We start from the raw sequence: 27,889 nt of genomic DNA, 5'->3' as shown, positions 1-27,889 counted from the left end.
ATGCAGATTGACCAATGGGTTTTTTAAATTGACATAATCTCAGGCGACAAACATTTCGGTGTCTATTGGTTCTGTAAATAATATTTATTCCTCTCGCTATAAGGCCTGATTTCGTTTGTCTGACAGTATTTAATAGTATAGTCAAAGAGTCGTTCAGAAAAATAGTTATCTACATTAAATGCCGTAGATAACAGGCTCTGTGTTGCATGGGGGCAGCTAGCTAGCCATACTAGCTATTTTGGCTAGCTAATTTCGAGGCTGTCATATCAGTTTTCAGCTGGTTTGCTATCAACAAACTAGCCAGTTAATTGTACAAATGTATCACAACCTCAGCTACGAAAGGACAGCATTGGAATGAGCAGGTGACATGACACTCCAGCACCGAACTGACGTTTGAATAAGGTAAGAAAACGAGCTAGCTAACGACGTTATGTCATAATGATAGCAATATTTCGTCTTTGCTACCCTAGTCATACGTCAGATTATGATATGGATGCACCTGATCAAATATCGCATGGTTTGCTATACTGGCTAGCTAGCCCTACAGCAAACATGTCCTAGTATATGTGCAGTTTTACACTAATTGACATGTTCCATGGGTGTTTTCTCAATGAGTGTCCTTCCTCAGCCATGATTTTGCAAGGCCTGGCAGTGACACATTCTTCCTTCTTCTCTCACGCGTCATCATCACTCGCTGCTGCTGACTGGCTTTATTCAGTGATGTCACTGATGGAACTGGCAATAACAACTGCAATAATTATACAATTACTCTGCTGTTAATAATATTGTATTTAATCTGTTGGGGCTTTTGAATGCTGTGATTGAAAATGGAAGCATGGTGGTGTGTTTAGATAATCAGTGTTGCATCCCAGTAATTTTATATTCAGGATGTCAGCACCATCAGTACGTGGCTACATTGTACCTCACACATTCACACTGTTAATTTAAAAGGCAAAGCCAACGGGACCAGGGGCTACTTTCAGAAGTAGTTGTCATGTCAGATAATGCCCAAGTAAGCAGTGCTTCTTACTTGGGCATTATCTGACATGCAGGATGGTTGGTATAATTTGTGGAACGTTCCAACAGGAATCTCTTCCAATAACGTTGTTAAGTACAAGGTTGTCAACAAACAAAGCATACAAAGTAGCATGATCAATTCACGTAGATGGCTAACTGGCTGCCGAATAGACATCAACTCACGACGTAGCTTATTCTTAATGTTTGTCCATAAACTACCAGAGTGAGGAAAGATTTTTTCGGAATAAACGTGGTGAGTGAAAAACCTTATGAAATAGCCCACTTCCTATCCGGTATCTTATTCTGCAGCTATACAACTTTATATGCGTTGTTTGTTGGCAACCTTGATATTTACGACGTTTTTGGAACAGATTCCAGTTGGAGCGTTCCAGAAATTATACCCACCCCACTCCTTCCTTATGGTAGACTGCTAGAATAATCACAACATAGTAAATGTCTGTCATGTTCTTTTGCTCACCCCATGCTCCCTCCTTAAGCTCAAATAGGGGCATGGTCAACATTGCATGATAAACAACAAGTCCTCTATGTGAAATTTGAACTGTGATAATTGATGTTAAGCACAGATGCACAGCCTAAGAGGAGTTGCAATGCAAACCAAGGCTAACCACACGGCACCCTGTCATTGATTAAAAAAAAAAACGTTTTATTTAACCTTTATTTAACTAGGCAAGTCAGTTAAGAACTAATTCTTATTTACAATGACGGCCTACCCCAGCCAAACTTTAACCTGGACGACACTGGGCCAATTGTGCGCAGCCCTATGGGACTCCCGATCATGGCTGGTTGTGATACAGCCTGCAATCGAACCAGGGTCTGTAGTGAAGCCTCTAGATCTGAGATGCAGTGCCTTAGACCTCTGCGCCGCTCGAGAGCCTCAAGTTGCTTGATTGATGCACAGACATGAGGTGTGAATAGCCTAGATGTGAGAGTGGCCAGAGAACCATAAAGAGGAGTCATGTCAGAGGTGCTTGGATCCCCCCTTCATATTGGGTTGGTCAAACAGGTTGACCCTGTATTACAGTGGCGGTGACTCTTGACTATTGTTTGTCAGGAAGAGGCGTTTGACTGCTTTAGTCTGTGAATTCCCCCTCACAGCTCCCTTAACACACAGCTAGGGGAAATCCAAAATGGGTTTTGAGTAATATGTTTAGAACAGTGTGTGACTAACGCTTGGCTTAGAATCCATTTGTGTTAATATTGACAGTAGGACCAAGGCCTGTGCGGCATCACCCATTTCTCATTTTAAGAGGAGAGTATCAACAGGTTTTGAGCATATTGTCTGCATGCTTCCAATTTGCCTTCAGGGTAAAGCCATTTGAATTCAATCAGTTTTTGGACAGCATCCCTGTCAACTTTCTATGCATGTTTTCCCATGGAAGAAGTGTTAAGAAAGTAACTTTTTGTACCTGAATGCCAAAACATTCAGGAGATTAAAGTGCTCAAAGTTGACCCATTTCGCATACCCCACCACACCATGAGACATCCGTGTCTTCATCACTGGAAAAGATAAGTGGTTCAGCTTGATATAATTTAAAAGCTTGTCAAACTATTTTATTATTTCTTGAATAGAAGCGTAATATAATTACCATTTTCTTTATTCAGAAACGATTAAATAGTTTGACAACCCTGTTTGTAAGCTTTTAAATTATAACAATCCTAAACTCTTTATCTTTTCCAGTGATGAAGACATTGATGTTTCATGGTATGGTGGGGTATGCAAAATAAGTCAACTTGAACCTTTATCTCCTGAATGTTTTGGCATTCAGCTACAAAGTCACTTCCTGAGCACTTCTACAATGGGCAAATATGTATGGAAGGTTTCGTTCAAATCAAAAGGGAGCTGTCAAAAAGTGATTGAATTCAAATCGATTTTACCCTTATGTCAAATAGGTTTGTCAGGAATCAGAATACAAGTAGTATGTTTTTTTGTGTTTTTTTTATGCCTATTTGGTTGCAAGATACCGGTAGTGCACTAGGTTAGGCCTAATCATGTTTGTGCTCAACTGGTTTTCACCGTCAGTTTTATGAGGTACAGTAGCAGCCTGTAGCTAATGGTGCAATCAGGCTTCACTCCGATAATAGGACAACATTCTAATGAGACTACATCCTGTTTGTTTAGATACCAATTTTAATCTTTGAATGCCATTTATTCAGAGCTTATCCCAGATTTGTATTGCCTTAATGTTTTGTTGTTTTCCCAAAAAGGCCAATTTCTAGCAAATCTTTAAAAAACAACTCCATGCTTATTTGGGTTAATATAGCCTAGCCATAGGCCAATTTTTTGGGGGGAGAGAAATTGCTCTGGGATTTATGATAAGTCAGTGATTTAATAGAATTAACCTGGAGGCATTCCATGACCTTTTAACAACAGTGTCATAATAACACCATGCCTTTCTATTCGTACACAGGTCCTACGACGTACATTGGGGCATGCAGGCTGATAGTTGAGACCGTTATGAGGGAACCCCAGGCCAGCAGGAGCCTGTGAGCGACCATAACACCCTCTCTGTCTACTCTCTAACCAGACAACCTTCCCTTCAGGTGGTAGGCCTAGCTTCTCTCTCACCCTTGCTATGCCCCTGTCACTGCTTTGGGGATAGAGGAACGTCCATAAAGGGAAGAGAGAGGGGCTTGATCTTGGGTTAGTTAGACAGGCGGACCCTGTATTTCCCCCTGCTATGCCCCTGTCACTGCTTTGGGGATAGAGGAACGTCCATAAAGGGAAGAGAGAGGGGCTTGATCTTGGGTTAGTTAGACAGGCGGACCCTGTATTTCCCCCTGCTATGCCCCAGCTGCCCCAGCCCCTAAAGCCATGAGCTCTGCCCTGTGGAGCCAAGAGAAGCCCAGTGGCGGCTTCAGGGAGGACTGGCGCTTCTACATGGTGGTCAAGGTAAATATACATATGTTTAAAGAGCCACTGAACATTTCGACTATCACGTGTTTTTCTGTTGCTCATTAGAAAAAAACAGATTTCAGTCTTGTAATGTGGTAGCTCCACTAAAAGTTTTGAGATTATCCTTCGTTACTTAGAGTTAATTTGTGTTTAAGTACGGTATCCTGCATCACAACTTCATTGCTCCAGACCAGCGCAAGGGGAGGTTAGAGCATTGATTATGTTTTGGGTCCTACTGTGTCTCTAACTGACAATGAATGGGCGACATAAACCTAAATAGAAATTGATAATTGTGCACGACTTCAGTATTACTTACTAAAACTGTTATTACACAAAGGTTTTCATAATTAAATTTTATTAGGATTATTTTTCTCTTACTGTAGTAGTATATCCCACTCCTGACCGGGCACATTGCACAGCGTCTGAGTGGCGCAACGGTCTAAAGCAGTGCAAGCTGTGTTGCTACAGGTGCTGGTTCAATACCCGGCCAGCCTCGACTGGGAGACCCATGAGATGACTGTAGGTTTTTGGTTTCTCTCACTCTAATAACAGAAAAAATTATTCTAATTAACAAACTGTCTTTATTTAGAAATTAGTAACAATGTCTCATCCCATGTTCAACAATGGCCTTTTTCACGCTCATTTTACGTTATTTGAAAACAAAATCATCTCCAAAATATATCTTTTTTAAACAAAGCGATTTTATTATTAATTTAGAATTATATACATTTTTTGGGGGATATTCTCACCAATACAGTGAGGGGAAAAAAGTATTTGATTCCCTGATGATTTTGTACGTTTGCCCACTGACAAAGAAATGATCAGTCTATAATTTTAATGGTAGGTTTATTTGAACAGTGAGAGACAGAGGGAAATAAGTATTTGACCCCCTCTCTATCAGAAAGATTTCTGACTCCCAGGTGTCTTTTATACAGGTAACGAGCTGAGATTAGGAGCACATTCTTGAAGGGAGTGCTCATAATCTCAGCTTGTTACCTGTATAAAAGACACCTGTCCACAGAAGCAATCAATCAATCAGATTCCCAACTCTCCACTATGGCCAAGACTAAATAGCTCTCCAAGGATGTCAGGGACAAGATTGTAGACCTACACAAGGCTGGAATGGGCTACAAGACCATCGCCAAGCAGCTTGGTGGGAAGGTGACAACAGTTGGTGCGATTATTCACAAATGGAAGAAACACAAAAGAACTGTCAATCTCCCTCGGCCTGGGGCTCTATGCAAGATCTCACCTCGTGGAGTTGCAATGATCATGAGAACGGTGAGGAATCAGCCCAGAACTACACGGGAGGATCTTGTCAATGATCTCAAGGCAGCTGGGATCATAGTTACCAAGAAAACAATTGGTAACACACTACGCCGTGAAGGACTGAAATCCTGCAGCGCCCGCAAGGTCCCCCTGCTCAAGAAAGCACATACAGTGGGGCAAAAAAGTATTTAGTCAGCCACCAATTGTGCAAGTTTTCCCACTTAAAAAGATGAGAGGCCTGTAATTTTAATCATAGGTACACTTCAACTATGACAGACAAAATGAGAAAAAAAATCCAGAAAATCACATTGTAGGATTTTTTATGAATTTATTTGCAAATTATGGTGGAAAATAAACTTTTATTATTGACCAAATACTTATCTCAATACTTTGTTATATACCCTTTGTTGGCAATGACAGAGGTCAAACATTTTCTGTAAGTCTTCACAAGGTTTTCACACACTGTTGCTGGTATTTTGGCCCATTCCTCCATGCAGATCTCTAGAGCAGTGATATTTTGGGGCTGTTGCTGGGCAACACAGACTTTTAACTCCCTCCAAAGATTTTCTATGGGGTTGAGATCTGGAGACTGGCTAGGCCACTCCAGGACCTCGAAATGCTTCTTACGAAGCCACTCCTTCAACAGTTGAGTTTTTACCAAAAAGTTCTATTTTGGTTTCATCTGACCATATGACATTCCCCCAATCTTCTTCTGGATCATCCAAATGCTCTCTAGCAAACTTCAGACGGGCCTGGACATGTACTGGCTTAAGCAGGGGGACACATCTGGCACAGCAGGATTTGAGTCCCTGGTGGCCTGGTGTGTTACTGATGGTAGGCTTTTTTACTTTGGTCCTAGCTCTCTGCAGGTCATTCACTAGGTCCCCCCGTGTGGTTCTGGGATTTTTGCTCACCGTTCTTGTGATCATTTTGACCCCGCAGGGTGAGATCTTGCGTGGAACCCCAGATCGAGGGAGATTTCTTCAATCCAAGCTGCTTACCTATTGCAGATTCAGTATTCCCAGCCTGGTGCAGGTCTACAATTTTGTTTCTGGTGTCCTTTGACAGCTCTTTGGTTTTGGCCATAGTGGAGTTTGGAGTGTGACTGTTTGAGGTTGTGGACAGGTGTCTTTTATACTGATAACAAGTTCAAACAGGTGACATTAATACAGGTAAAGAGTGGAGGACAGAGGAGCCTCTTAAAGAAGAAGTTACAGGTCTGTGAGAGCCAGAAATCTTGCTTGTTTGTAGGTTACCAAATACTTATTTTCCACCATAATTTGCAAATAAATTAATAAAAAATCTTACAATGTGATTTTCTGGATTTTTTTCCCTAATTTTGTCTGTCATAGTTGAAGTGTACCTATGATAAAAATATGAGAGGCCTGTAATTTTCAAGTGGGAGAACTTGCACAATTGGTGGCTGACTAAATACTTTTTTGCCCCACTGTATACATGCCCGTATGAAGTTTGCCAATGAACATCTGAATGATGATTCAGAGGAAAACTGGGTGAAAGTGTCGTGGTCAGATGAGACCAAAAATGGAGCTCTTTGGCATCAACTCAACTCGCCATGTTTGGAGGAGGAGGAATGCTGCCTATTACCCAAAGAACAACGTCCCCACCGTCAAACATGAAGGTGGAAACATTATGCTTTGGGGGTGTTTTTCTGATAAGGGGACAGGACAACTTCACCGCATCAAAGGCACAATGGACGGGGCCCTGTACCGTCAAATCTTGGGTGAGAACCTCCTTCCCTCAGCCAGGGCATTGAACATGGGTCGTGGGTGGGTATTCCAGCATGACAATGACCCAAAACACACAGCCAAGGCAACAAAGGAGTGGCTCAAGAAGAAGCACATTAAGGTCCTGGAGTGGCCTAGCCAGTCTCCAGACCTTAATCCCATAGGAAATCTGTGGAGGGAGCTGAAGGTTCGAGTTGCCAAATGTCAGCCTCAAAATCTTAATGACTTGGAGAAGATCTGCAAAGAGGAGTGGGACAAAATCCCTCCTGAGCTGTGTGCAAACCTGATGGCCAACTATAAGAAATGTCTGACCTCTATGATTGCCAACAAGTGTTGTGCCACCAAGTACTAAGTCATGTTTTGCAGAGGGGTCAAATACTTATTTTCCTCTTTAAAATGCAAATCAATTTAGTATTTGGCATGTGGTTGTCTGGATTTGTTTTGTTATTCTGTCTCACTGTTCAAATAAACCTACCATTAAAATGATAAACCGATAATTTCTTTGTCAGTGGGCAAACATACAAAATCAGCAGGTGATCAAATACTTTTTTCCCTCACTGTATATTATTAACCCTGTTTTTAGCAGGACAATACAGTTAAAGTCGGAAGTTTACACACACTTAGGTTGGAGTCATTAAAACTCGTTTTTCAACCGCTCCACAAATTTCTTGTTATCACACTATAGTTTTGGCAAGTCCGTTAGGACATACTTTGTGCATGACACAAGTAATTTTTGCAACAATTGTTTACAGACAGAGGTTTTCACTTATATCTTAACTGTATCACAATTCCAGTGGGTCAGAAGTTGACATACACTAAGTTGACTGCCTGTAAAAAGCTTGGAAAATTCCAGAAAATTATGTCTTGGCTTTAGAAGGCTGATTTACATCATTTGAGTCAATTGGAGGTGTACCTGTGGATATATTTCAAGGCCTACCTTCAAACTCAGTGCCTCTTTGCTTGACATCATGGGAAAATCAAAATAAATCAGCCAAGACCGCAGAAAAAAGTTGTAGACCTCCACAAGTCTGGTTCATCATTGGGAGCAAATTGCAAACACCTGAATGTACCACATTCATCTGTACAAACAATAGTACGCAAGTATAAACACCATGGGACCACGCAGCCGTCATACCGCTCAGGAAGGAGACGTATTCTGTCTCCAAGAGATGAATGTACTTTGGTACGAAAAGTGCAAATCATTCCCAGAACAACAGCAGAGGACCTTGTGAAGATGATGGAGGAAACGGGTACAAAGTATATATATATCCATAGTAAAACGAGTCCTTTATCGACATAACCTGAAAAGCCGCTCAGCAAGGAAGAAGCCACTGCTCCAAAACCACCATAAAAAAGCCAGACTAGGGTTGCAACTGCACATGGGGACAAATATCATACTTTTTGGAGAAATGTCCTCTGGTCTGATGAAACAAAAATAGAACTGTTTGGCCATAATGACCATTGTTATGTTTTGAGGAAAAAGGGGGAGGCTTGTATGTCGAAGAATATCATCCCAACCGTGAAGCACGGGGTTGGCAGCATCATGTTGTGGGGGTGCTTTGCTGCAGGAGGGACTGTTGCACTTCACAAAATATATGACATCATGAGGAAGGAAAATTGTGTGGATATATTGAAGCAACATCTCAAGACATCAATCAGGAAGTTAAAGCTTGGTTGCAAATGGGTCTTCCAAATGGACAATGACCCCAAGAATACTTCCAAAGTTGTGGCAAAATGTCTTAAGGACAGCAAAGTCAAGGTATTGGAGTGGCCAACACAAAGCCCTGACCTCACATTTGTGGGTAGAACTGCAAAAGCATCTGCGAGCAAGGAGGCCTACAAACCTGACTCAGTTACATCAGCTCTGTGAGGAGAAAGGGGCCAAAATTCACCCAACTTATTGTGGGAAGCTTGTGGAAGGCTACCCAAAATGTTTGACCCAAGTTAAACAATTTAAAGGCAAAGCTACCAAATACTAATTAAGTGTAAGTAAACTTCTGACCCACTGGGAATGAGAGAAATCATTCGCTCTATTAAAATAAGAGTGGTGATCCTAACTGACCGAAGACAGGGAATTTTTTACTATGATTAAATGTCGGGAATTGTGAAAACTGAGTCTAAATGTACTTGGCTAAGGTGTATGTAAACTTCCGACATCAACTGTATACACTGGTCATGTCCCCAGAGTGGTGCACAATGGGATTGCCTTGCAGTTCTCCATCTGTATCCACTGAAAGCGTGTGCGGTTCAAGGCACGAGGGCAGGAGGCATGGGTTTGGGGCTGCAGAGCCTCGCACAGAAGAAAGACCTAGCCCATGGGGAAGGGAGGAGGAGGAGGAAGGGTGGTGTTCCCCCAACCCGCCACACTGGGTAGCACTGAACAACACTTTAAGGGGCATTGCACTAATAATGTCGCTGACTAGGGAAACGTTCCCGTTGTTCTTAGTGCAAGTCTGCACGTTCAAACTAAAACAATGTAACTAATAATGGCATCTTTATGCTTTTGTAAATAAAATAATGGTAAAAATACTCTTTCAAAATGCCGATGTATGTTTATTTAGTTATGGATCCATAACAAATTACTATGGGGATAAATATCACTGAATTACAGAAATATTGGAACAAAGTTGTCTAATAAAGTTAAACTGTTGCTTACTGGAAAATACTCTTTCAAACACACGGTCACATTGTACAGCGTCATTATGGCTATTAGCAGGTAGCTTATTTAAACAGTCTCACTGTCAATGCTATGGGATAGAGAGTAATCACCACAGCTCTTCACCCCATGTTTAGTGGACTAATGGACATCATCAAATCAAAACCCTATCTTAATTTACCCATTGACGCACAGATGTTCCAAACTCTTGTTTTAAACTGACTTTATGAGCAAAATGATCCTATTTACACTTTGTAGTCTGACACTAGAATAACTTTTTCTGGCTCATATGATGCCACATAGGCCATTTTAAAAAGGGATTCGTTGCTTTTTTAAAGCAGTTGCTCTTTAAGAAATTCCTGACTTTTTGCTAGGGATTATTCAAGATTTTGTTAATGTTTGTTTGTTTATTTATCAAGGCCTGTGTATCGAAAAGGGTTTATTTTTTGTGTTTCATATTTGTTGTTTCAGCTATTGTGTGTTTGAGAATCAACTCAGGAAGATAAGTCCTGATGTACTAATGGGTGTCTTTTGATTATGTTGGAATTGGCTCTTTATTCCCTATATAATGCACTACATCAGCCCAATGGGACCTGGTCAAAACCAGTGTGCTAAATAGGGAATAGGGTGCCATTTCTAACACAGCCTGAGTCCCTTAATAAGTCAACACAATTCTACTAAGGAGTGTACAGTGGAGAAGCCCCCCCAGAAGACCCTGAGGATCCCCCGGGGCAGCCTGGGACAGGCCTGCCAGGAGAGGAACAGCCTGGGGCGCACGCTGCCCCCCAGCAAGGGCAAGAGGAGCATACGCATCCTGGACCAGACCAACGTGGTGCTGAGCCTGGATGAGCGGTTGGTCTAATTAGTGGATAGTGACACTATCATGCTATATTGCAAATTTTAAAAAGACAAGACAAAGTTCGAAAAACAACAATCACATTTGACATACAGTCCTGACCAAACATTTTGAGAATGACACAAATATACATTTTTACAAAGCCTGCTGCCTCAGTTTGTATGATGGAAATTTGCATATACTCCAGAATGTTATGAAGAGTGATCAGATGAATTGCAATTAATTGCAAAGTCCTTCTTTGACATGCAAATGAACTGAATCCCCCCAAAACATTTCCACTGCATTTCAGCCCTGCCACAAAAGGACCAGCTGACATCATGTCAGTGTTTCTTTCGTTAACACGGGTGTGAGTATTGACGAGGACAAGGCTGGAGATCACTCTGTTATGCTGATTGTATTTGAATAACAGACTGGAAGCTTCAAAATGAGGGTGGTGCTTGGAATCATTGTTCTTCCATGGTTACCTACAAGGAAACACATGCAGTCATCATTGCTTTGGACAAAAAGGGCTTCACAGACAAGGATATTGCTGCCAGTAAGATTGCACCTAAATCAACCATTTATTGGATCATCAAGAACTTCAAGGAGAGAGGTTCAATTGTTGTGAAGAAGGCTTCAGGACGCCCAAGAAAGTCCTGCAAGCGCCAGGACTGTCTCCTAACGTTTATTCAGCTGCGGGATTGGGGCACCACCAGTACAGAGCTTGCTCAGGAATGGCAGCAGGCAGGTGTGAGTGCATCTGCATGCACAGTGAGGCGAAGACTTTTGGAGGATGGCCTGGAGTCAAGAAGGGCAGCAAAGAAGCCTCTTCTCTCCAGGAAAAGCATCAGGGACAGACTGATATTCTGCAAAAGGTACAGGATTTGGACTGCTGAGGACTGGGGTAAAGTCATTTTCTCTGATGAATCCCCTTTCTGATTGTTTAGGGCATCCTGAAAAAACTTGTCCAACGAAGACAAGGTGAGTGCTACCATCAGTCCTGTGTCATGCCAACAGTAAAGCATCCTGAGACCATTCATGTGTGGGGTTGCTTCTCAGCCAAGGGAGTGGGCTCACTCACAATTTTGCCTAAGAACACAGCCATGACTAAAGAATGGTACCAACACATCCTCCAAGAGCAACTTCTCCCAACCATCCAGGAACAATGCTTTTTCCAGCATGATGGAGCACCTTGCCATAAGGCAAAAGTGGTAACTAAGTGGCTCAGGGAACCAAACATCGATATTTTGGGTCCATGGCCAGGAAACTCCCCAGACCTTAATCCCATTGAGAACTTGTGGTCAATCCTCAAGAGGCGGGTGGACAAACAAAAACCCACAAATTCTGACAAACTCCAAGCATTGATTATACAAGAATGGGCTGCCATCAGTTAGGATGTGGCACAGAAGTTAATTTACAGCATGCCAGGGTGGATTGCAGAGGTCTTGAAAAAGAAGGATCAAATGCACTGCAAATATTGACTCTTTGCATCAACTTCATGTAATTGTCAATAAAAGCCTTTGACACTTAAGAAATGCTTGTTATTATACTTCAGTATTCCATAGTAACATCTGACAAAAAGACACTGAAGAAGCAACGTTTGTGGAAATTAATATTTGTGTCATTCTCAAAACTTTTGGCCACGACTGTACACTACATGACTAAAAGTATGTGGACACCTGCTCATCAAACATCTCATTCTAAAATCATGGGCATTAATATGGAGTTGTACCCCCCCCCCTCTTGCTTCTATAAAAGCCTCCACTCTTTTGGGAAGAATTCCCACTTGATGTTGGAACATTGCTGGGGGGACTTGCTTCCATTCAGGCACAAAAGCATAAGTGAGGTCGGGCACCGATGTTGGCCAATTAGGCCTGGCTCGCAGTCGGTGTTCCAAATCATCCCAAAGGTGTTTGATGGCGTTGAAGTCAGGACTCTGTACAGGCCAGTCAAGATCTTCCACTCCGAGCTTGACAATCCATTTCTGTAAGGACCTCGCTTTGTGCACTGGGACATTGTCATGTTGAAACAGGAAAGGGCCTTCCCCAAACTGTTGCCACAAAGTTGGAAGCACAGAATCATCTAAAATGTAATTGTATGCTGTCGCGTTAAGATTTCCCTTCACTGGGACAAAGAGGCATAGCCCGAACCATGAAAAACAGCCCCAGACCGTTATTCCTCCTCCACCAAACTTTACAGTTGGCACTATGCATTGGGGCAGGTAGCGTTCTCCTGGCATCTGCCTAACCCAGATTTGTCTGTCGGACTGCCAGATGGTGAAGCGTGATTCATCACTCCAGAGAACACGTTTCCACTGCTCCAGAATCCAATGGCAGTGAGCTTTACACCACTCAAGCCAACCGTTGGCATTGCGCATGGTAATCTTAGGCTTGTGTGCGGCTGCTCAGCCGTGGAAACCAATTTCATGACACTCCCGACGAACAGTTCCTGTGTTGACGTTGCTTCCAGAGGCAGTTTGGAACTTGGTAGTGAGTGTTGCAACCGAGAACAGACCATTTTTACACCCTTCAGTACTCGTGGTCCCATTCTGTGAGCTTGTGGCCTACCACTTCGCAGCTGAGCTGTTGTTGCTCCTAGACATTTCCACTTTACAATAACAGCACTTACAGTTGATTGGGGCAGGTCTGAAATTTGATGAATTGATATGTTGGAAACGTCAAGTCACTGAGCTCTTCAGTAAGGCCATTCTACTGCCAATGTTTGTCTATGAGAAGTATATGGCTCTGTGCTTGATTTTATACACCTGTCAGCAACCGGTTTAGCTGAAATAGCTGCATCCACTAATTTGAAGGGGTGTCCACATACTCTTCTACCTATAGTGTATGATATTGACATGTTTTTGAAACTTTCATATTTTCTGGTGTTTTCCTCTGGGATTCAAATCTTTTTGTTTGATTTGCAACCAAATCAGGGACGTCCTGGAGCTGGATGAGAAGCTAGCCGAGCTGCTGTTCCCCATCACCAACTGTGAGGAGCGCTATGCCCTGCTGTGCAACAAGCCCAGGCTGGAGCGGGCCAGAGACATCGACTGTGGCTCCAAGGTGCGCGTGCAGCTGCGTTCGGGGGATGAACCTTTGCCCGGGGTAGTCCGATTTAAAGGATCTCTCCTCCCAGACAGGGCTCTCTCCGGGGTCTGGTTTGGAGTGGAGCTGCTGGTGAGAAATCTCATCTTTACTATTTTTTAAAAATGTGCTTTGTAAGCAATTGACCGTTACGTATATAGAATAACTTTATTTGTCCCAGAGGGAACTTCAGTTATGTGTGATATCGTCTGTAATTTGGTCTTTGTGAAATGTTCCCTGAGGATTTCATAACAGTTAAGCTAGTAAATGGATTCTCTCTTATGCCGTAGCCTACGTTCTGTAAAGATGCAGTAAAATAGTGGGCTACAAAGGCTTGTTTATTGGAGCACAATGTTGTGTGGGTGGGTGAAGGAGCCGGACGAGAGGCTGACCCTTTGCTCACTATAAAAGGTTTAGCACATTATTGGGTTTCAGATCAGTGTCTTGATTGAATGCCAGACTTGTATCACGATTGAGAATACTTACCACACATTTACAGACAACAATGTTTACTTCTTATCTTAATCATACAAACATAAATTGAACGATGAAATGCTGAAAAGCCCTACATGGCACTCAAGAAGAAGTGCAGTGTATAGGATCATGTAACTACACCCTCTAACTGTCCATTATCCCTGTGTAAGAGCAAAGATTATTCAGTTCGGTGCCTGCCGGCTACTTTCTGCAATGAAACATTTTGAGTATGCTGTTATGCCCTCCGCACTATCGATCTGAAACCCTCATCATCCCAGATGTATGATGTTCACTTCCCTGTTCCCTCCCCTGCAGAATGCTGAATAGGCAGGTTACTGTAGCTGAGCTCACCTCACTGTAATGACAGCTCATGCATCTTGTATCAGCTCAGCCCAGTGCTAGGCTTTTCCGGTGATGGTAAGGGTTAGGGAAGAGGTTATGGGTCAGGGAAATTCTTTGGCATTACTGTGTGAAGGATGAGGGGAAGGGTTAGCGTGTCTGAGTAAGCCACATGCAACTGGCACTCACAGGTTATCCCACATTTAACATACTGTATGTAACCTATGCCTCTACATAGGAGGAGGGCAGAGGCCAGGGTTTCACAGAGGGCTCCTACCAAGGCCGACAGCTGTTCCGCTGTGAGGATGAGTGCGGGGTGTTCGTGGCCCTGGACAAGCTGGAGCTGTGGGATGACGAGGAAGAGGAGCTGGGAGAGCTAGAGGTGGATCACGTCACCCTGGTGGAGGAGGAGATGGATTTCCATCAGCTGGAGATCAACTCCAGGGTCCTGGTCCAGACCAGAGAGGGGCCGGAGAGAGGAACCATCATCTTCTGTGACCTGCTGCCTGGGAACGAGAGCCTGGGGTACTATGTGGGAGTAGACATGGTAAGGCTTGAGACGCTGGTCCCATACTGGGGCCTTACTGAGTGGGACCTCTACAACCTTCTCCTGTCTGCTGTAGAATGGCAGACTGGCAATGTAAATACTGTCAGAGTGGAGGTTACCTTCTCCTCTGCTGTTAACACTAGGTAAAGGTGAAATGTCCTCCCAACATGTATAATAATGCTGTATTTATAGAACATGGCTAACAATTTGTAAATGACATCTCAAGTTAGGTAAAAGGCTAGTTCAAGTAGCCCCTGTAATGTTGTTTGTATGATTTGATTGTCTATCCAGAAAAGCAAAAATAATTAATAATGTTTATTTAGCCAGCTGCTGGTGTCGATGTTGCCAATGTAATCAGATGGCATAGCAGTTAAGGAAAGGGAACATGCATAATGACAGAGGCATTTGACTGCCGGTTGTTAGTAGTAGCAGCAGCAGTGAGCCCACTCAGTCTACTCTGGCCTGGGACACACACAAAGGGCAGTAGTCATGCGGGGAGCTGGGGAGTGAGGTAAAGTTGCAGCATGCGTCCCCAATGGCACCCTATTCCCTATGTAGTGAACTACTTTTGACTAGAGCCCAATAGGCCCAAATGTAGTGCACTAAATAGGCAATAGAGTGCCATTGGGGACGCAGATACAGCACTGGGCTGTATGACCAGTAGCATGGCACATGGCCAGCGGGTTGGCCGGGCAGCCGAGGAAAGGAGAGGAGAGTCCACTGCTCCGTTCACTCTGCTCCAGCCTCGCCCAGCATACAGGGAACATCAACAACCCTCTGACACACCATATACACAACAGCTTAGTGTTAGGCTATATTTGTATAACGTTTTTGTTTATTTGGATCTATTTTTGCCAACAATGGGTCCAACCTTCCAGTAGTACATAGATTAGTGTGGTGGAGTGGAGCAACCAGTACTGGAGAACTTTGACCCTGCTTCCTGGGAATTGGAATAAGCACCGCTCTGTTTTGAGACGCGGGGAGGTACATTTGAGAAACGTAGAGAGGGAAGGTTAAGAGGGGAGTTCAAGTGCAGACAGAAGACCATTACTGGGTAGAGGAGGTAGTTGACTGGAGAGAGAAGAGCAGACAGAAGACCATTACTGGGTAGAGGAGGTAGTTGACTGGAGAGAGAAGAGCAGACAGAAGACCATTACTGGGTAGAGGAGGTAGTTGACTGGAGAGAGAAGAGCAGACAGAAGACCATTACTGGGTAGAGGAGGTAGTTGACTGGAGAGCGAAGAGCAGACAGAAGACCATTACTGGGTAGAGGAGGTAGTTGACTGGAGAGAGAAGAGCAGACAGAAGACCATTACTGGGTAGAGGAGGTAGTTGACTGGAGAGAGAAGAGCAGACAGAAGACCATTACTGGGTAGAGGAGGTAGTTGACTGGAGAGAGAAGAGCAGACAGAAGACCATTACTGGGTAGAGGAGGTAGTTGACTGGAGAGAGAAGAGCAGACAGAAGACCATTACTGGGTAGATGGGGTAGTTGACTGGAGAGAGAAGAGCAGACAGAAGACCATTACTGGGTAGAGGGGGTAGTTGACTGGAGAGAGAAGCGCAGACAGAAGACCATTACTGGGTAGAGGGGGTAGTTGACTGGAGAGAGAAGCGCTGTCGTAGTGATGACAGGACTGCTGCTGAGACTGGGACTGTAAGTACAGGTTTTAGGAGATGAGGAACGCCCGCAGCAGTAATCGGTTGCTGTCTCCGGCTCTTCCAGGACAATCCTATTGGGGACTGGGATGGTGTTATCGATGGGAAGCTGCTGTGTAATTTCGCCAGTCTGGAACACACCCGTCTAGTCCCCATCTGTGACGTAATGCCAGGTGAGTCCAGTGGTCCGGTAGTCTATTCTCTCCTTTTTTCTCTCACATCAAATGTATATAGTTATTTCAATTTATTACAATTTCATCAAGTTCATATCTATATATTTTTTAAATATTCTCTCCCTTATTTGGATCCTCTAAATGACAACTGAAGAAGCTTCAGGTATTGCCTATTAGCCATATAGTCAGTCAGGCAGTTATGAGTGTAGTATTTGTGGCGGGTGTGAGTGAACACTGGAGTGTTGTGTGCTAGTGTTTTACTGGCAGCAGTAACAGCAGCACTAAGTGGAGTGTTGTATGTTTTACTGGCAGCAGTAACAGCAGCAGCAACAGAGCCTCTTTTGTTTGATGGTTCTGCTTGTTTTTGAAAGTCAAGTGAGATGCTGCTCCTCTCAGCCTCTTTTTCTAGCCATTGCTTTTATTGATTTGTTTGTATGTGTTGTCTGACTCTGAACCCCAACAATGTTTCAGATGCTTTGACGTTCTTGGTCTTCTTGGACATACTTGAAGCTTGTGCGTGTGTTGTGGGGGGAAGGGGGCGTATGTTTCGTTATTGCATTTTCTTTTTGAAAAGCTTTTTGCTCTCTGAAACCTAAGACTGATTATGTTCACTTGTACTTAAAGTCTATGGCGTTGAGTGAAAGTATGCTTTTCACTTTGCATCAGTCTTTGTGATTAACTGAGTAAATATCGGTATTTTGCACAATTATAAAGCCCTTCCCACTGCTTTACCAGGCTCCACAGCCACCAATCATTATTAGGACTATACTTTGTAATGGTGTTATGATGGGAGATATATATACATACATACATACATACATACATACATACATACATACATACATACATACATACATACATACATACATACAGTGGGGCAAAAAAAGTATTTAGTCAGCCACCAATTGTGCAAGTTCTCCCACTTAAAAAGATGAGAGGCCTGTAATTTTCATCATAGGTACACTTCAACTATGACAGACAAAATGAGAAAGAAAATCCAGAAAATCACATTGTAGGATTTTTAATTAATTAATTTGCAAATTATGGTGGAAAATAAGTATTTGGTCACCTACAAACAAGCAAGATTTCTGGCTCTCACAGACCTGTAACTTCTTCTTTAAGAGGCTCCTCTGTCCTCCACTCGTTACCTGTATTAATGGCACCTGTTTGAACTTGTTATCAGTATAAAAGACACCTGACCACAACCTCAAACAGTCACACTCCAAACTCCACTATGAGCTGTCAAAGGACACCAGAAACAAAATTGTAAACCTGCACCAGGCTGGGAAGACTGAATCTGCAATAGGTAAGCAGCTTGGTTTGAAGAAATCAACTGTGGGAGCAATTATTAGGAAATGGAAGACATACAAGACCACTGATAATCTCCCTCGATCTGGGGCTCCACGCAAGATCTCACCCCGTGGGGTCAAAATTATCACAAGAACGGTGAGCAAAAATCCCAGAACCACTGGGGGGACCTAGTGAATGACCTGCAGAGAGCTGGGACCAAAGTAACAAAGCATACCACCAGTAACACACTACGCCGCCAGGGACTCAAACCCTGCTTAAGCCAGTACATGTCCAGGCCCGTCTGAAGTTTGCAAGAGAGCATTTGGATGATTCAGAAGAAGATTGGGAGAATGAGAACTTTTTGGTAAAAACTCAACTCGTCGTGTTTGGAGGACAAAGAATTCTGAGTTGCATCCAAAGAACACCATACCTACTGTGAAGCATGGGGGTGTAAACATCATTCTTTGGGGCTGTTTTTCTGCAAAGGGACCAGGACGATTGATCCGTGTAAAGGAAAGAATGAATGGGGCCATGTATCGTGAGATTTTGAGTGAAAACCTCCTTCCATCAGCAAGGGCATTGAAGATGAAACGTGGCTGGGTCTTTCAGCATGACAATGATCCCAAACACACGACCAAGGCAACAAAGGAGTGGCTCAAGAAGAAGCACATTAAGGTCCTGGAGTGGCCTAGCCAGTCTCCAGATCTCAACCCCATAGAAAATCTTTGGAGGGAGTTGAAAGTCCGTGTTGCCCAGCAACAGCCCCAAAACATCACTGCTCTAGAGGAGATCTGCATGGAGGAATTGGCCAAAATACCAGCAACAGTGTGTGAGGACTTACAGAAAACGTTTGACCTCTGTCATTGCCAACAAAGGGTATATAACAAAGTATTGAGAAACTTTTGTTATTGACCAAATACTTATTTTCCACCATAATTTGCAAATAAATGTATTAAAAATCCTACAATGTGATTTTCTGGATTTTTTTTTCTTCTCATTTTGTCTGTCATAGTTGAAGTGTACCTATGATGAAAATTACAGGCCTCTCTCGTCTTTTTAAGTGACAATTGGTGGCTGTTGGTGCACAATCGGTGGCTGACCAAATACATTTTTGTGCCCCACTGTGTGTGTAATATATATATATATACATACATACAGTGGAGAAAAAAAAGTATTTGATCCCCTGCTGATTTTGTATGCTTGCCCACTGACAAAGATATGATCAATCTATAATTTTAATGGTAGGTTTATTTGAACAGTGAGAGACAGAATAGCAACAAAAACATCTAGAAACACATGTCAAAAATGTTATAAATTGATTTGTATTTTAATGAGGGAAATAAGTATTTTACCCCTCTGCAAAACATGACTTAGTACTTGGTGGCAAAACCCTTGTTGGCAATCGGAGGTCAGACGTTTCTTGTAGTTGGCCACCATGTTTGCACACATCTCAGGAGGGATTTTGTCCCACTCCTCTTTGTAGAGCTTCTCTAAATCATTAATGTTTCGAGGCTGACTTTTGGCAACTCGAACCTTCAGCTCCCTCCACAGATTTTCTATGGGATTAAGGTCTGGAGACTGGCTAGGCCACTCCAGGACCTTAATGTGCTTCTTCTTGAGCCACTCCTTTGTTGCCTTGGCCGTGTGTTTTGGGTCATTGGCATGCTGGAATACCCACCCACGACCCATTTTCAATGCCCTGGCTGAGGGAAGGAGGTTCTCACCCCAGATTTGACGGTACAGGGCCCCGTCCATCGTCCCTTTGATGCGGTGAAGTTGTCCAGTCCCCAGAAAAACACCCCCAAAGCATAATGTTTCCACCTCCATATTTGACGGTGGGGACAGTGTTCTTGGGGTCATAGGCAGCATTCCTCCTCCTCCAAACACGGCGAGTTGAGTTGATGCCAAAGAGCTCCATTTTGGTCTCCTCTGACCACAACACTTTCACCCAGTTGTCCTCTGAATCATTCAGATGTTCATTGGCAAACTTCATACGGGCATGTATATGTGCTTTCTTGAGCAGGGGGACCTTGCAGGCGCTGCAGGATTTCAGTCCTTCACGGCGTAGTGTGTTACCAATTGTTTTCTTGGTGACTATGATCCCAGCTGCCTTGAGATCATTGACGAGATCCTCCCGTGTAGTTCTGGGCTGATTCCTCATGATCATTGCAACTCCACGAGGTGAGATCTTGCATGGAGCCCCAGGCTGAGGGAGATTGACAGTTATTTTGTGTTTCTTCCATTTGTGAATAATCGCACCAACTGTTGTCACCTTCTCACCAAGCTGCTTGGCGATGGTCTTGTAGCCCACTCCAGCCTTGTGTCGGTCTACAATCTTGTCCCTGACATCCTTGGAGAGCTATTTGGTCTTGGCAATAGTGGAGAGTTTGGAATCTGATTGATTGATTGCGTCTGTGGACAGGTGTCTTTTATACAGGTAACAAGCTGAGATTATGAGCACTCCCTTTAAGAGTGTGCTCCTAATCTCAGCTCGTTATCTGTATAAAAGACACCTGGTAGCCAGAAATCTTTCTGATTGAGAGGAGGTCTAATACTTATTTCCCTCATTAAAATGCAAATCAATTTATAACATATTTCATGTTTCTTTCTGGATTTTTGTTTGTTATAGACTGATAATTTCTTTGTCAGTGGGCAAACATACAAAATCAGCAGGGGATCAAATACTTTTTTCCCCTCACTGTATATATATATATATATATCTGCCAGCACCTGCAACAAGACACACGGCTGTGCACTGTAGGGTTTTAGCACGGGGGGATGGGTATGGCTCAGTCGGTAGAGCATGGCGCTTGCAACGCCAAGCGTCGTGGGTTCGATTCCCGCTAGGACCACCCATATGTAAAAGTAGTGGCCCCAGCCGACTTGTAAGTCGCTTTGGACAAAAGCGTCTGCTAAATGGGATATATTTATTTTTATATTATATCAGTGTTGTTCCACACTGTTGTTATACTGAACTGTTTGTTTGCAGAGTACTCCATGCAGGACCAGAGGCTGCAGAAGCACAGTTTTACCCCCAGAAGCAGCAGCAGTGACAAGTCCTCCTCTGGCCAAAGCAAACCAAAGAGCAAAGGTACTGCTGTTGGCTTCAAGTGCATGTACTAGCTAACACTATAACACTTTACATGGGGTTAGTGTGCTGATGTGATATTGGTTGAGGTTTCTGTCATTGGAATGTTGTGAGGGAAATCATATCAATGAGGCATGATGACTCAATTTTGGAAAATTGAAGTTTTGCCAGATTTGCGTGAATGGTCCATTTGGATTCCAGAGCTGATGTGAATGGTCCATTTGGATTCCAGAGCTGATGTGAATGGTCCATTTGGATTCCAGAGCTGATGTGAATGGTCCATTTGGATTCCAGAGCTGATGTGAATGGTCCATTTGGATTCAAGAGCTGATGTGAATGGTGTGGAGTAGTGAGAGTTACTGAACCATTGTTCCTTGCATGGCCATAGACATGCTTAGTGTGCTGACGATCTGCCTCCCGTTCCCTCTCTCTATGCCTTTCACTCTCCCTCCTCTCCCCACCTATCCTGCTGTCATTAAAGAACGCCTCATAAGAATGGCTGCAATGGAGCAAATGGAATGGTATGAAAAACCTGGTTTTCTAGGGTTGATACCATTCCATTTACTCCATTCCAGCTGCTATTATGAGCCATTCTCCCCCCAGCAGGCTCCACTGCAGCAAACACACACCTGCTTTCTGTTTCTCTGTTGACTTGTGTTATCTCCAGGCTTAGGTCTTCAGTGTGGGAGTAGAAGCAAGTCAGAGTTGTATTATACTTTAAATGGCAGCTCTGTTGACCACCCAGTCCAGGCCAAATCCAAAAGCACATGGTACATTGATGAAGGTAAAGCCCCAGCAAGATACAGTAGTGAAACTCCCATCTGTCTTGATAGCAGGGTCTTGTTTATGCATGGTTGTTCTACAGTATTCATTTACCAATCAGTGAACAAATAAAGAATGTGTTTGATCTTTAACTTGATTAAAAAAGCTTGCTATCAAGACTAGGGCTGTGACGATACCAGTATCTAGATATTTTTTCCATGGCAAAAATAAAAACATGAAGCAGATCTAACTCTTTTGGTCCTTTTTAAAATACCTGCTGTATGTAAAATAGTGTGTTCTATAGCTGGGAAAATAAATACATGTGACTGAATGACAAAATAATGATTATTGTTTTTCTAAAGAAGTTAAATCCGCTTTGTGTTTTGTTTCCTTGCCACAATACTAACTAGTATCGTGATACTGGTATTGTCCCGGCCCTGATCAACACCTTTCACTGAGAGTCCTCTATCTACTCATTCCCATTAACTGTGCGGTCCAACTGCATGGTGTAATTGTTGTGGCATGGTCTTTATCAAATCACAAAAAGGCTTTTAATAATGTCTTGCATTTTTTTTCTCCCTCAGAATAATTAAATTAGGTAAAGTACTGTACTTTATTCCTGATAGTTTCCTGTAAGCCTTCAGTACTTGGTTTAAGTGAGGTCATGTGGATATGTTTCATTGGCGATAGTGTGGGGTAGTTTAGGTAGGTAGTTTACATGGGGTCAAAGATCATGTTCCTTACACCGTGGTGGTGATGAATGGATAATTACACAAGTGAAACCAAGGGATTGAAAATGATTGAGTGATGTAAAGCCTGTGTGTAAAGTTATGGAGCTATCAGTGGACTCTAGGGTGAGGAAGACCCAGTGGAGATGACTCCTCTATGTCGCAGGAATGAGAGAAGTCCTGTCACAGCTGTTTCCTCTGTTTTGTTTTTCATCACTGCCTTCTTACCCATATGTTCAGGTCCATCATATTCATATTTGATGGTGTTTTGTACTTTCCTTTGGTGACGTGATATTTTCCATTGGTGACGTGATCTTATGTCTCTTATGACTCATCTCTTCTGGATTATTCTGTGGCTGTCTCCATCTGGAGGCATTTAGATTTTCTCGACACATTCTCACAGTGACACAAATATTTACATTTTTCAACTCCCATGGGAGGTAAATAAAGTCCTTGTCACACAAGGTACATTTTGTGGTTGTGTTTACAGTGAATGTAAAAATGTGTACCACTTTACAGTGAAAGTGTTTATAAGCCAAGGTTCCATTTGGTTTGCTAATGCTGATATGAAGCTGTGACCCCACCTGCACACTCCCTATTCACAACGTTGGCAAAAAAGTCAAATTAATATCTGATGAGTCGACAATTCTAGATGCTCTCTGTCAGTGTAATGTCTGCTGCAGTGAAAATTGATTGTTGTTTTCCTCTGCAGTCGGGGAGGACCCTGCCAAATCCCTCACAGACACGCCCCCTGACTTCAATGAAGCCACACCTCCTACCAGGGCCCCGCCCTCTGCTTCCTTGTCCAATGACAACAAGTTCCATTCCCTGCCCTTCAGCCTAAGCCGTAAGACGGGGCCCAATGGCAGCATGAGCCATGGACCCCTCTCCCTCTCCGTGCAGTCAGTGATGGGAGAGCAGATGCAGATGCCAGAGCCCCCGTCCCCTACCCCTCCCTCTCCGCAGCCCCCCTCACCTCCCAGCTCTCGCGGGGGTGGGGGTGTGCCTGGTCTGGAGGTGGGGTCCCTGGTGGAGGTGAAGGAGAACCCGCCCCTGTGTGGGGTCATCCGCTGGGTGGGCCTGCCCCCGGGACTACCAGAGCCACTGGCTGGCCTGGAGCTGGTGAGCGATCATTACACTGACTGGAAGGATTGTCTCTGTCGCCTCTGAGACCTGGCTGTTTTGTCTTATGTTTTTCCCAATAACATTGTCACAACAAGTGAACTAAGAATTTAAGGAAAACTTCAGAGAAACCAACATTTGGTAAATTGAATGGTAGAATCATCCAAATCCACTATCATTACTAGCTATATGTTTGGTGTAATAGCATACAGGTAACTGCACTCAACATCATGATGGCCTTGTCTGGTTCTGCTCTCTCAGGAGGAAGAGTGTGTTGGCTGTACAGATGGCACCTTTCAAGGTACCCGCTACTTCAGCTGCGCGCCCAAGAAGGCCCTGTTTGTGAAGCTGAAATGCTGCCGGCCTGACTCCCGTTTCCCCTCCCTACACCACTCCTCCAACCCCATCGAGAGATGCAACTCTATCGGTGAGTCACTGGTGTCACCAGTCAGTCCTGCGCTGAATTACAAATTGACCCCTAGGTACTCCCTAGGACTGGACGGGTAAAGGCTATACAGGGACATTTCCACCCAGCTAAGCAGTCCGGCCCAGGATTGTCAACTTAAACTTCACTGTTTGTGTCTGTCCAGCTTTCGGGGGTTATCTGAGTGAGGTGGTGCATGAGAACACTCCTCCACGCACTGAGAATGACGGTCTAGACATCATGGTGGGCAAGAAGAAAGGTATCCAGGGACACTACAACTCCTGCTACCTGGACTCCACACTCTTCTGGTGAGGACATAGAAAAGAGATCTGAGTTTTCACTTCTTCCTTGCGTGTATTATTATAGAGTTCTTAACCTCCTCTTTCATATGTCACTGTAGTTAAAGGCCCAGTGTAGTCAAATGTGAAACATGAGAGCTTTTTAGTCTCAACAGGGAAAATAAATGTATATTTTTGGCATCATGTTTTTTTTCCTCTTTCCCTCCTTTCCCCTCTTTAGCCTCTTTTCCTTCAGCTCAGTCCTGGACACAGTTCTGCTGAGGCCGAGGTCCAAGACTGACGTCGAGTATTACCGAGAGACACAGGAGCTGCTACGCACAGAGATAGTTAACCCCCTGCGCATGTCAGTAGGAAACTGCTCTTCGTGTTTTGTTCAGACACATTCATTCAGTGTAATGTCATGTGGCAAACCAATGCTTAACATGTCATCTATAAGCACTTTAATTAGTTTTCTAGACCCAGCCAATTATCATAACTGAGATTTGTCTTGTCTATTTTATTTGTCTTGGTAGACATGGCTATGTGTGTGCCACTAAAGTGATGAAGCTCAGAAGGATACTGGAGAAGGTAGAAGCTGCCTCAGGGTTCACGTCTGAAGAAAAAGGTGTCTAATGCCTTTTATCAAAATATTCAAGTGTTGGGGTTTTGTTATACATATCATGAACTTGTTCGAAGTGTTATTAACTCAATGTTCACCTAACAGATCCTGAGGAGTTCCTCAATATTCTGTTCCATCACATATTGAGGGTGGACCCCTTACTCAAGCTGAGGTCAGTCTACATTAAACATACTCCTCAACATATCTTCTTGATATTGCTTTTCTGAACTCTTTCTGCTAATAGTATATACATTTAAGAATATTTAGACATACATCTAATCTGAGCTCAAATGAGTATGATTTCTAATGTATTACACATGATATCCTGTTTGTGTCTAGGTCGGCAGGTCAGAAGGTTCAGGACTGCTACTTCTACCAGATCTTCATGGATAAGAAGGACAAAGTGGGCGTGCCAACCAGCCAGCAGCTCTTAGAGTGGTCCTTCATCAACAGTGACCTCAAGTTTGCTGAGGTGACTTGTCTGTCTGTATGTCTTTCTGGCCGGCTGACTGTCTGTCAGTGGTTGTGTTGCTCAGGGGTGAATCATTTGCTGATTGCAATCAAGAAGCAATTCATTCTAGGAGCATGAAGGGAGAGTCAACTTGACTATCAATTCTAATGATTAGCTGAGTTAATCAATGAAAGGCTGAGCTACTATGGGAAATTGGCAGGATTAGTAGCTTGTAGAAAACACACAGTTCTCTTTTGTGGAATTTAAGTTGGATGTTGTTTGCTCTACTGTCACCAATCAAGTGCTTTATATCCCGGATTTGTTTGTTATGTAACGGCTGTTCCTCAGTAAGGTAAGATGGTGCTGACAGATATGACAGCTCTGCTCCTAGCTCCAAAGCAACTTTGCAGTATTTTGTTTTTTTTGTCTGTTATTTATTATGTTATTAGCCCAGAATTTTTGGAGGTGTTATTACATACAGCCATAAATACTTTTGGATATCGGAACGGTGGTAACTCGCCAGCATTATGGCCAGGAATACGACTTTCCCAAATTGGATCTTTTGTTCGTACCCCCCAGGGCAATTTAACTTATTCCAGAGCCTGTTCCAAATCACCACCGGCGGAGAAGAGGTATTCAGAGTGGAATTCTCGTCCGACTCAGGAGGCGTGCACACCATCCACTGCTTATATTACTCGCTAATGTTCAGTCTCTGGATAATAAAGTAGATGAGCTCAGGGCAAAAATGAAAGCGCAAACCACCGCATTTAACCAGGGTAAAGTGACTTGGAATATGGCCGAATACAAACAGTGTAGTTATTCCCTCCATAAGGCAATCAAACAGGCAAAATGTCAGTACAGAGACAGTGGCGTCGCAATTCAACGGCTCGGACACGAGATGTATGTGGCAGGGTCTACAGACAATAACAGACTACACTGTGTTGCTTCCGGACAGGCTAAACACCATCTTCGCCTGCTTTGAGGATAACACAGTGCCACCGACATGGCCCCGCTACCAAGGACTGTGGGCTCTTGTTCTTCGTGGCCGACATGAATAAGACATTTAAGCGTGTTAACCCTCGCAAGGCTGCCCAGACGGCATCCCAAGCCGCGTCCTCAGAGCATGCGCAGACCAGTTTGCTGGAGTGTTTACGGACATTCAATCTCTACCCCTCCCAGTCTGCTGTCCCCACATGCTTGAAGATGTCCACCAATGTTCCTGTACCCAAGAAAGCAAATGTAACTGAACTAAATGCCTGTCATCATGAAGTGCTTGGAGAGACTAGTCAAGGATCATATCACCTCTACCTTACCTGTCACCCTGGACCCACTCCCATTTGCTTACTGCCCCAATAGGTCCACAGACGATGCAATCGCACAACACTGCACACTGCCCTATCACATCGAGACAAGAGGAATACCTATGTAAGAATGCTGTTCATTGACTATAGCTCAGCATTCAAAACCATAGTACCATCCAAGCTCATCATTTCGCTCGGGCCCTGGGTCTGAACCCCACCCTGTGCAAATGGGTCCTGGACTTCCTGACGCACTGCCCCAGGTGGTGAAGGTAGGAAACAACACCTTCACTTCGCTGATCCTCAACACAGAGGCCCCAAAGGGTGCATGCTAAGCCCCTTCCTTTACTCCCTGTACACCTACTCTTCCTACTCAATCATCAAGTTTTCAGACCACACAACAGTAGGCCTGATTACCAACAATGTCGAGACGGCTTACAGGGAGGAGGTGAGGGCCAGAAAAATAGCCTCACCTCAAAAAAAAAAGAGCTGATTGTGGACTTCAGGAAACAGCAGAGGGCGCACGCTCCTATCCACATCGTCGGGACCGCAGTGGAGAAGGTGGAAATCTTCAAGTTGCTCGGCGGCAGGGCGGCAGGATGGCAGGATAGCGGTTAGAGCGTTGGACTAGTAACCGGAAGGTTGCAAGTTCAAATCCCTGAGCTGACAAGGTACAAATCTGTCGTTCTGCCCCTGAACAGGCAGTTAACCCACTATTCCTAGGCCGTCATTGAAAATAAGAATTTGTTCTTAACTGACGTGCCTAGTAAAAAAAAAAAGTACACATCACCGACGATCGGAAATATTTTTTTATTTTACCTTTATTTAACCAGGCAAGTCAGTTAAGAACAAATTCTTATTTTCAATGACGGCCTAGGAACAGTGGGTTAACTGCCTGTTCAGGGGCAGAACGAATGGTCCTCCCATAGACAGTGTTAAGAAGGCGCAACAGCTCCTCTTCAACCTCAGGAGGCTAAAGAAATTTGGCTTGGCCCCTAAAACCCTCACAAAATCATCGCCTGGCACTGCAACTGCACTGCCCACAACCGCAAGGCTCTCCAAAGGGTGGTGCGGTCTGCCCAACTACTCACCGGGGGGCAAACTACCTGCCCCCCAGGA

The 27,889-nt window shown here is 43.8% G+C and overlaps 1 protein-coding gene across 3 annotated transcripts in view; it reads left to right on the top strand.

Annotated features, from left to right (window-relative positions):
• Nucleotides 1-27,889, top strand: part of LOC135557230 (ubiquitin carboxyl-terminal hydrolase CYLD-like) — a 32,011-nt gene continuing 4,122 nt past the window's right edge. The window contains exons 1-15 of one of the 3 annotated variants that reach the window (XM_064990438.1): nt 1-402; nt 3,447-3,928; nt 10,284-10,453; nt 13,369-13,612; nt 14,571-14,879; nt 16,605-16,710; nt 20,990-21,091; nt 21,756-21,872; nt 23,291-23,700; nt 23,962-24,127; nt 24,291-24,432; nt 24,644-24,766; nt 24,936-25,027; nt 25,127-25,193; nt 25,361-25,493. In XM_064990438.1, the coding sequence (XP_064846510.1) occupies nt 3,851-3,928; nt 10,284-10,453; nt 13,369-13,612; nt 14,571-14,879; nt 16,605-16,710; nt 20,990-21,091; nt 21,756-21,872; nt 23,291-23,700; nt 23,962-24,127; nt 24,291-24,432; nt 24,644-24,766; nt 24,936-25,027; nt 25,127-25,193; nt 25,361-25,493 (2,259 nt within the window). In that variant the 5' untranslated portion in view covers nt 1-402; nt 3,447-3,850. The remainder of the gene's footprint in view (nt 403-3,446; nt 3,929-10,283; nt 10,454-13,368; nt 13,613-14,570; nt 14,880-16,604; nt 16,711-20,989; nt 21,092-21,755; nt 21,873-23,290; nt 23,701-23,961; nt 24,128-24,290; nt 24,433-24,643; nt 24,767-24,935; nt 25,028-25,126; nt 25,194-25,360; nt 25,494-27,889) is intronic. The other 2 variants (XM_064990443.1, XM_064990448.1) reach the window with 2 other exon arrangements.

Source organism: Oncorhynchus masou, chromosome 2 (genome assembly GCF_036934945.1).
Source record: "Oncorhynchus masou masou isolate Uvic2021 chromosome 2, UVic_Omas_1.1, whole genome shotgun sequence".
NCBI classification, from domain to species: Eukaryota; Metazoa; Chordata; class Actinopteri; order Salmoniformes; family Salmonidae; genus Oncorhynchus; species Oncorhynchus masou.
This window is presented reverse-complemented; position numbering and strand designations above follow the sequence as displayed.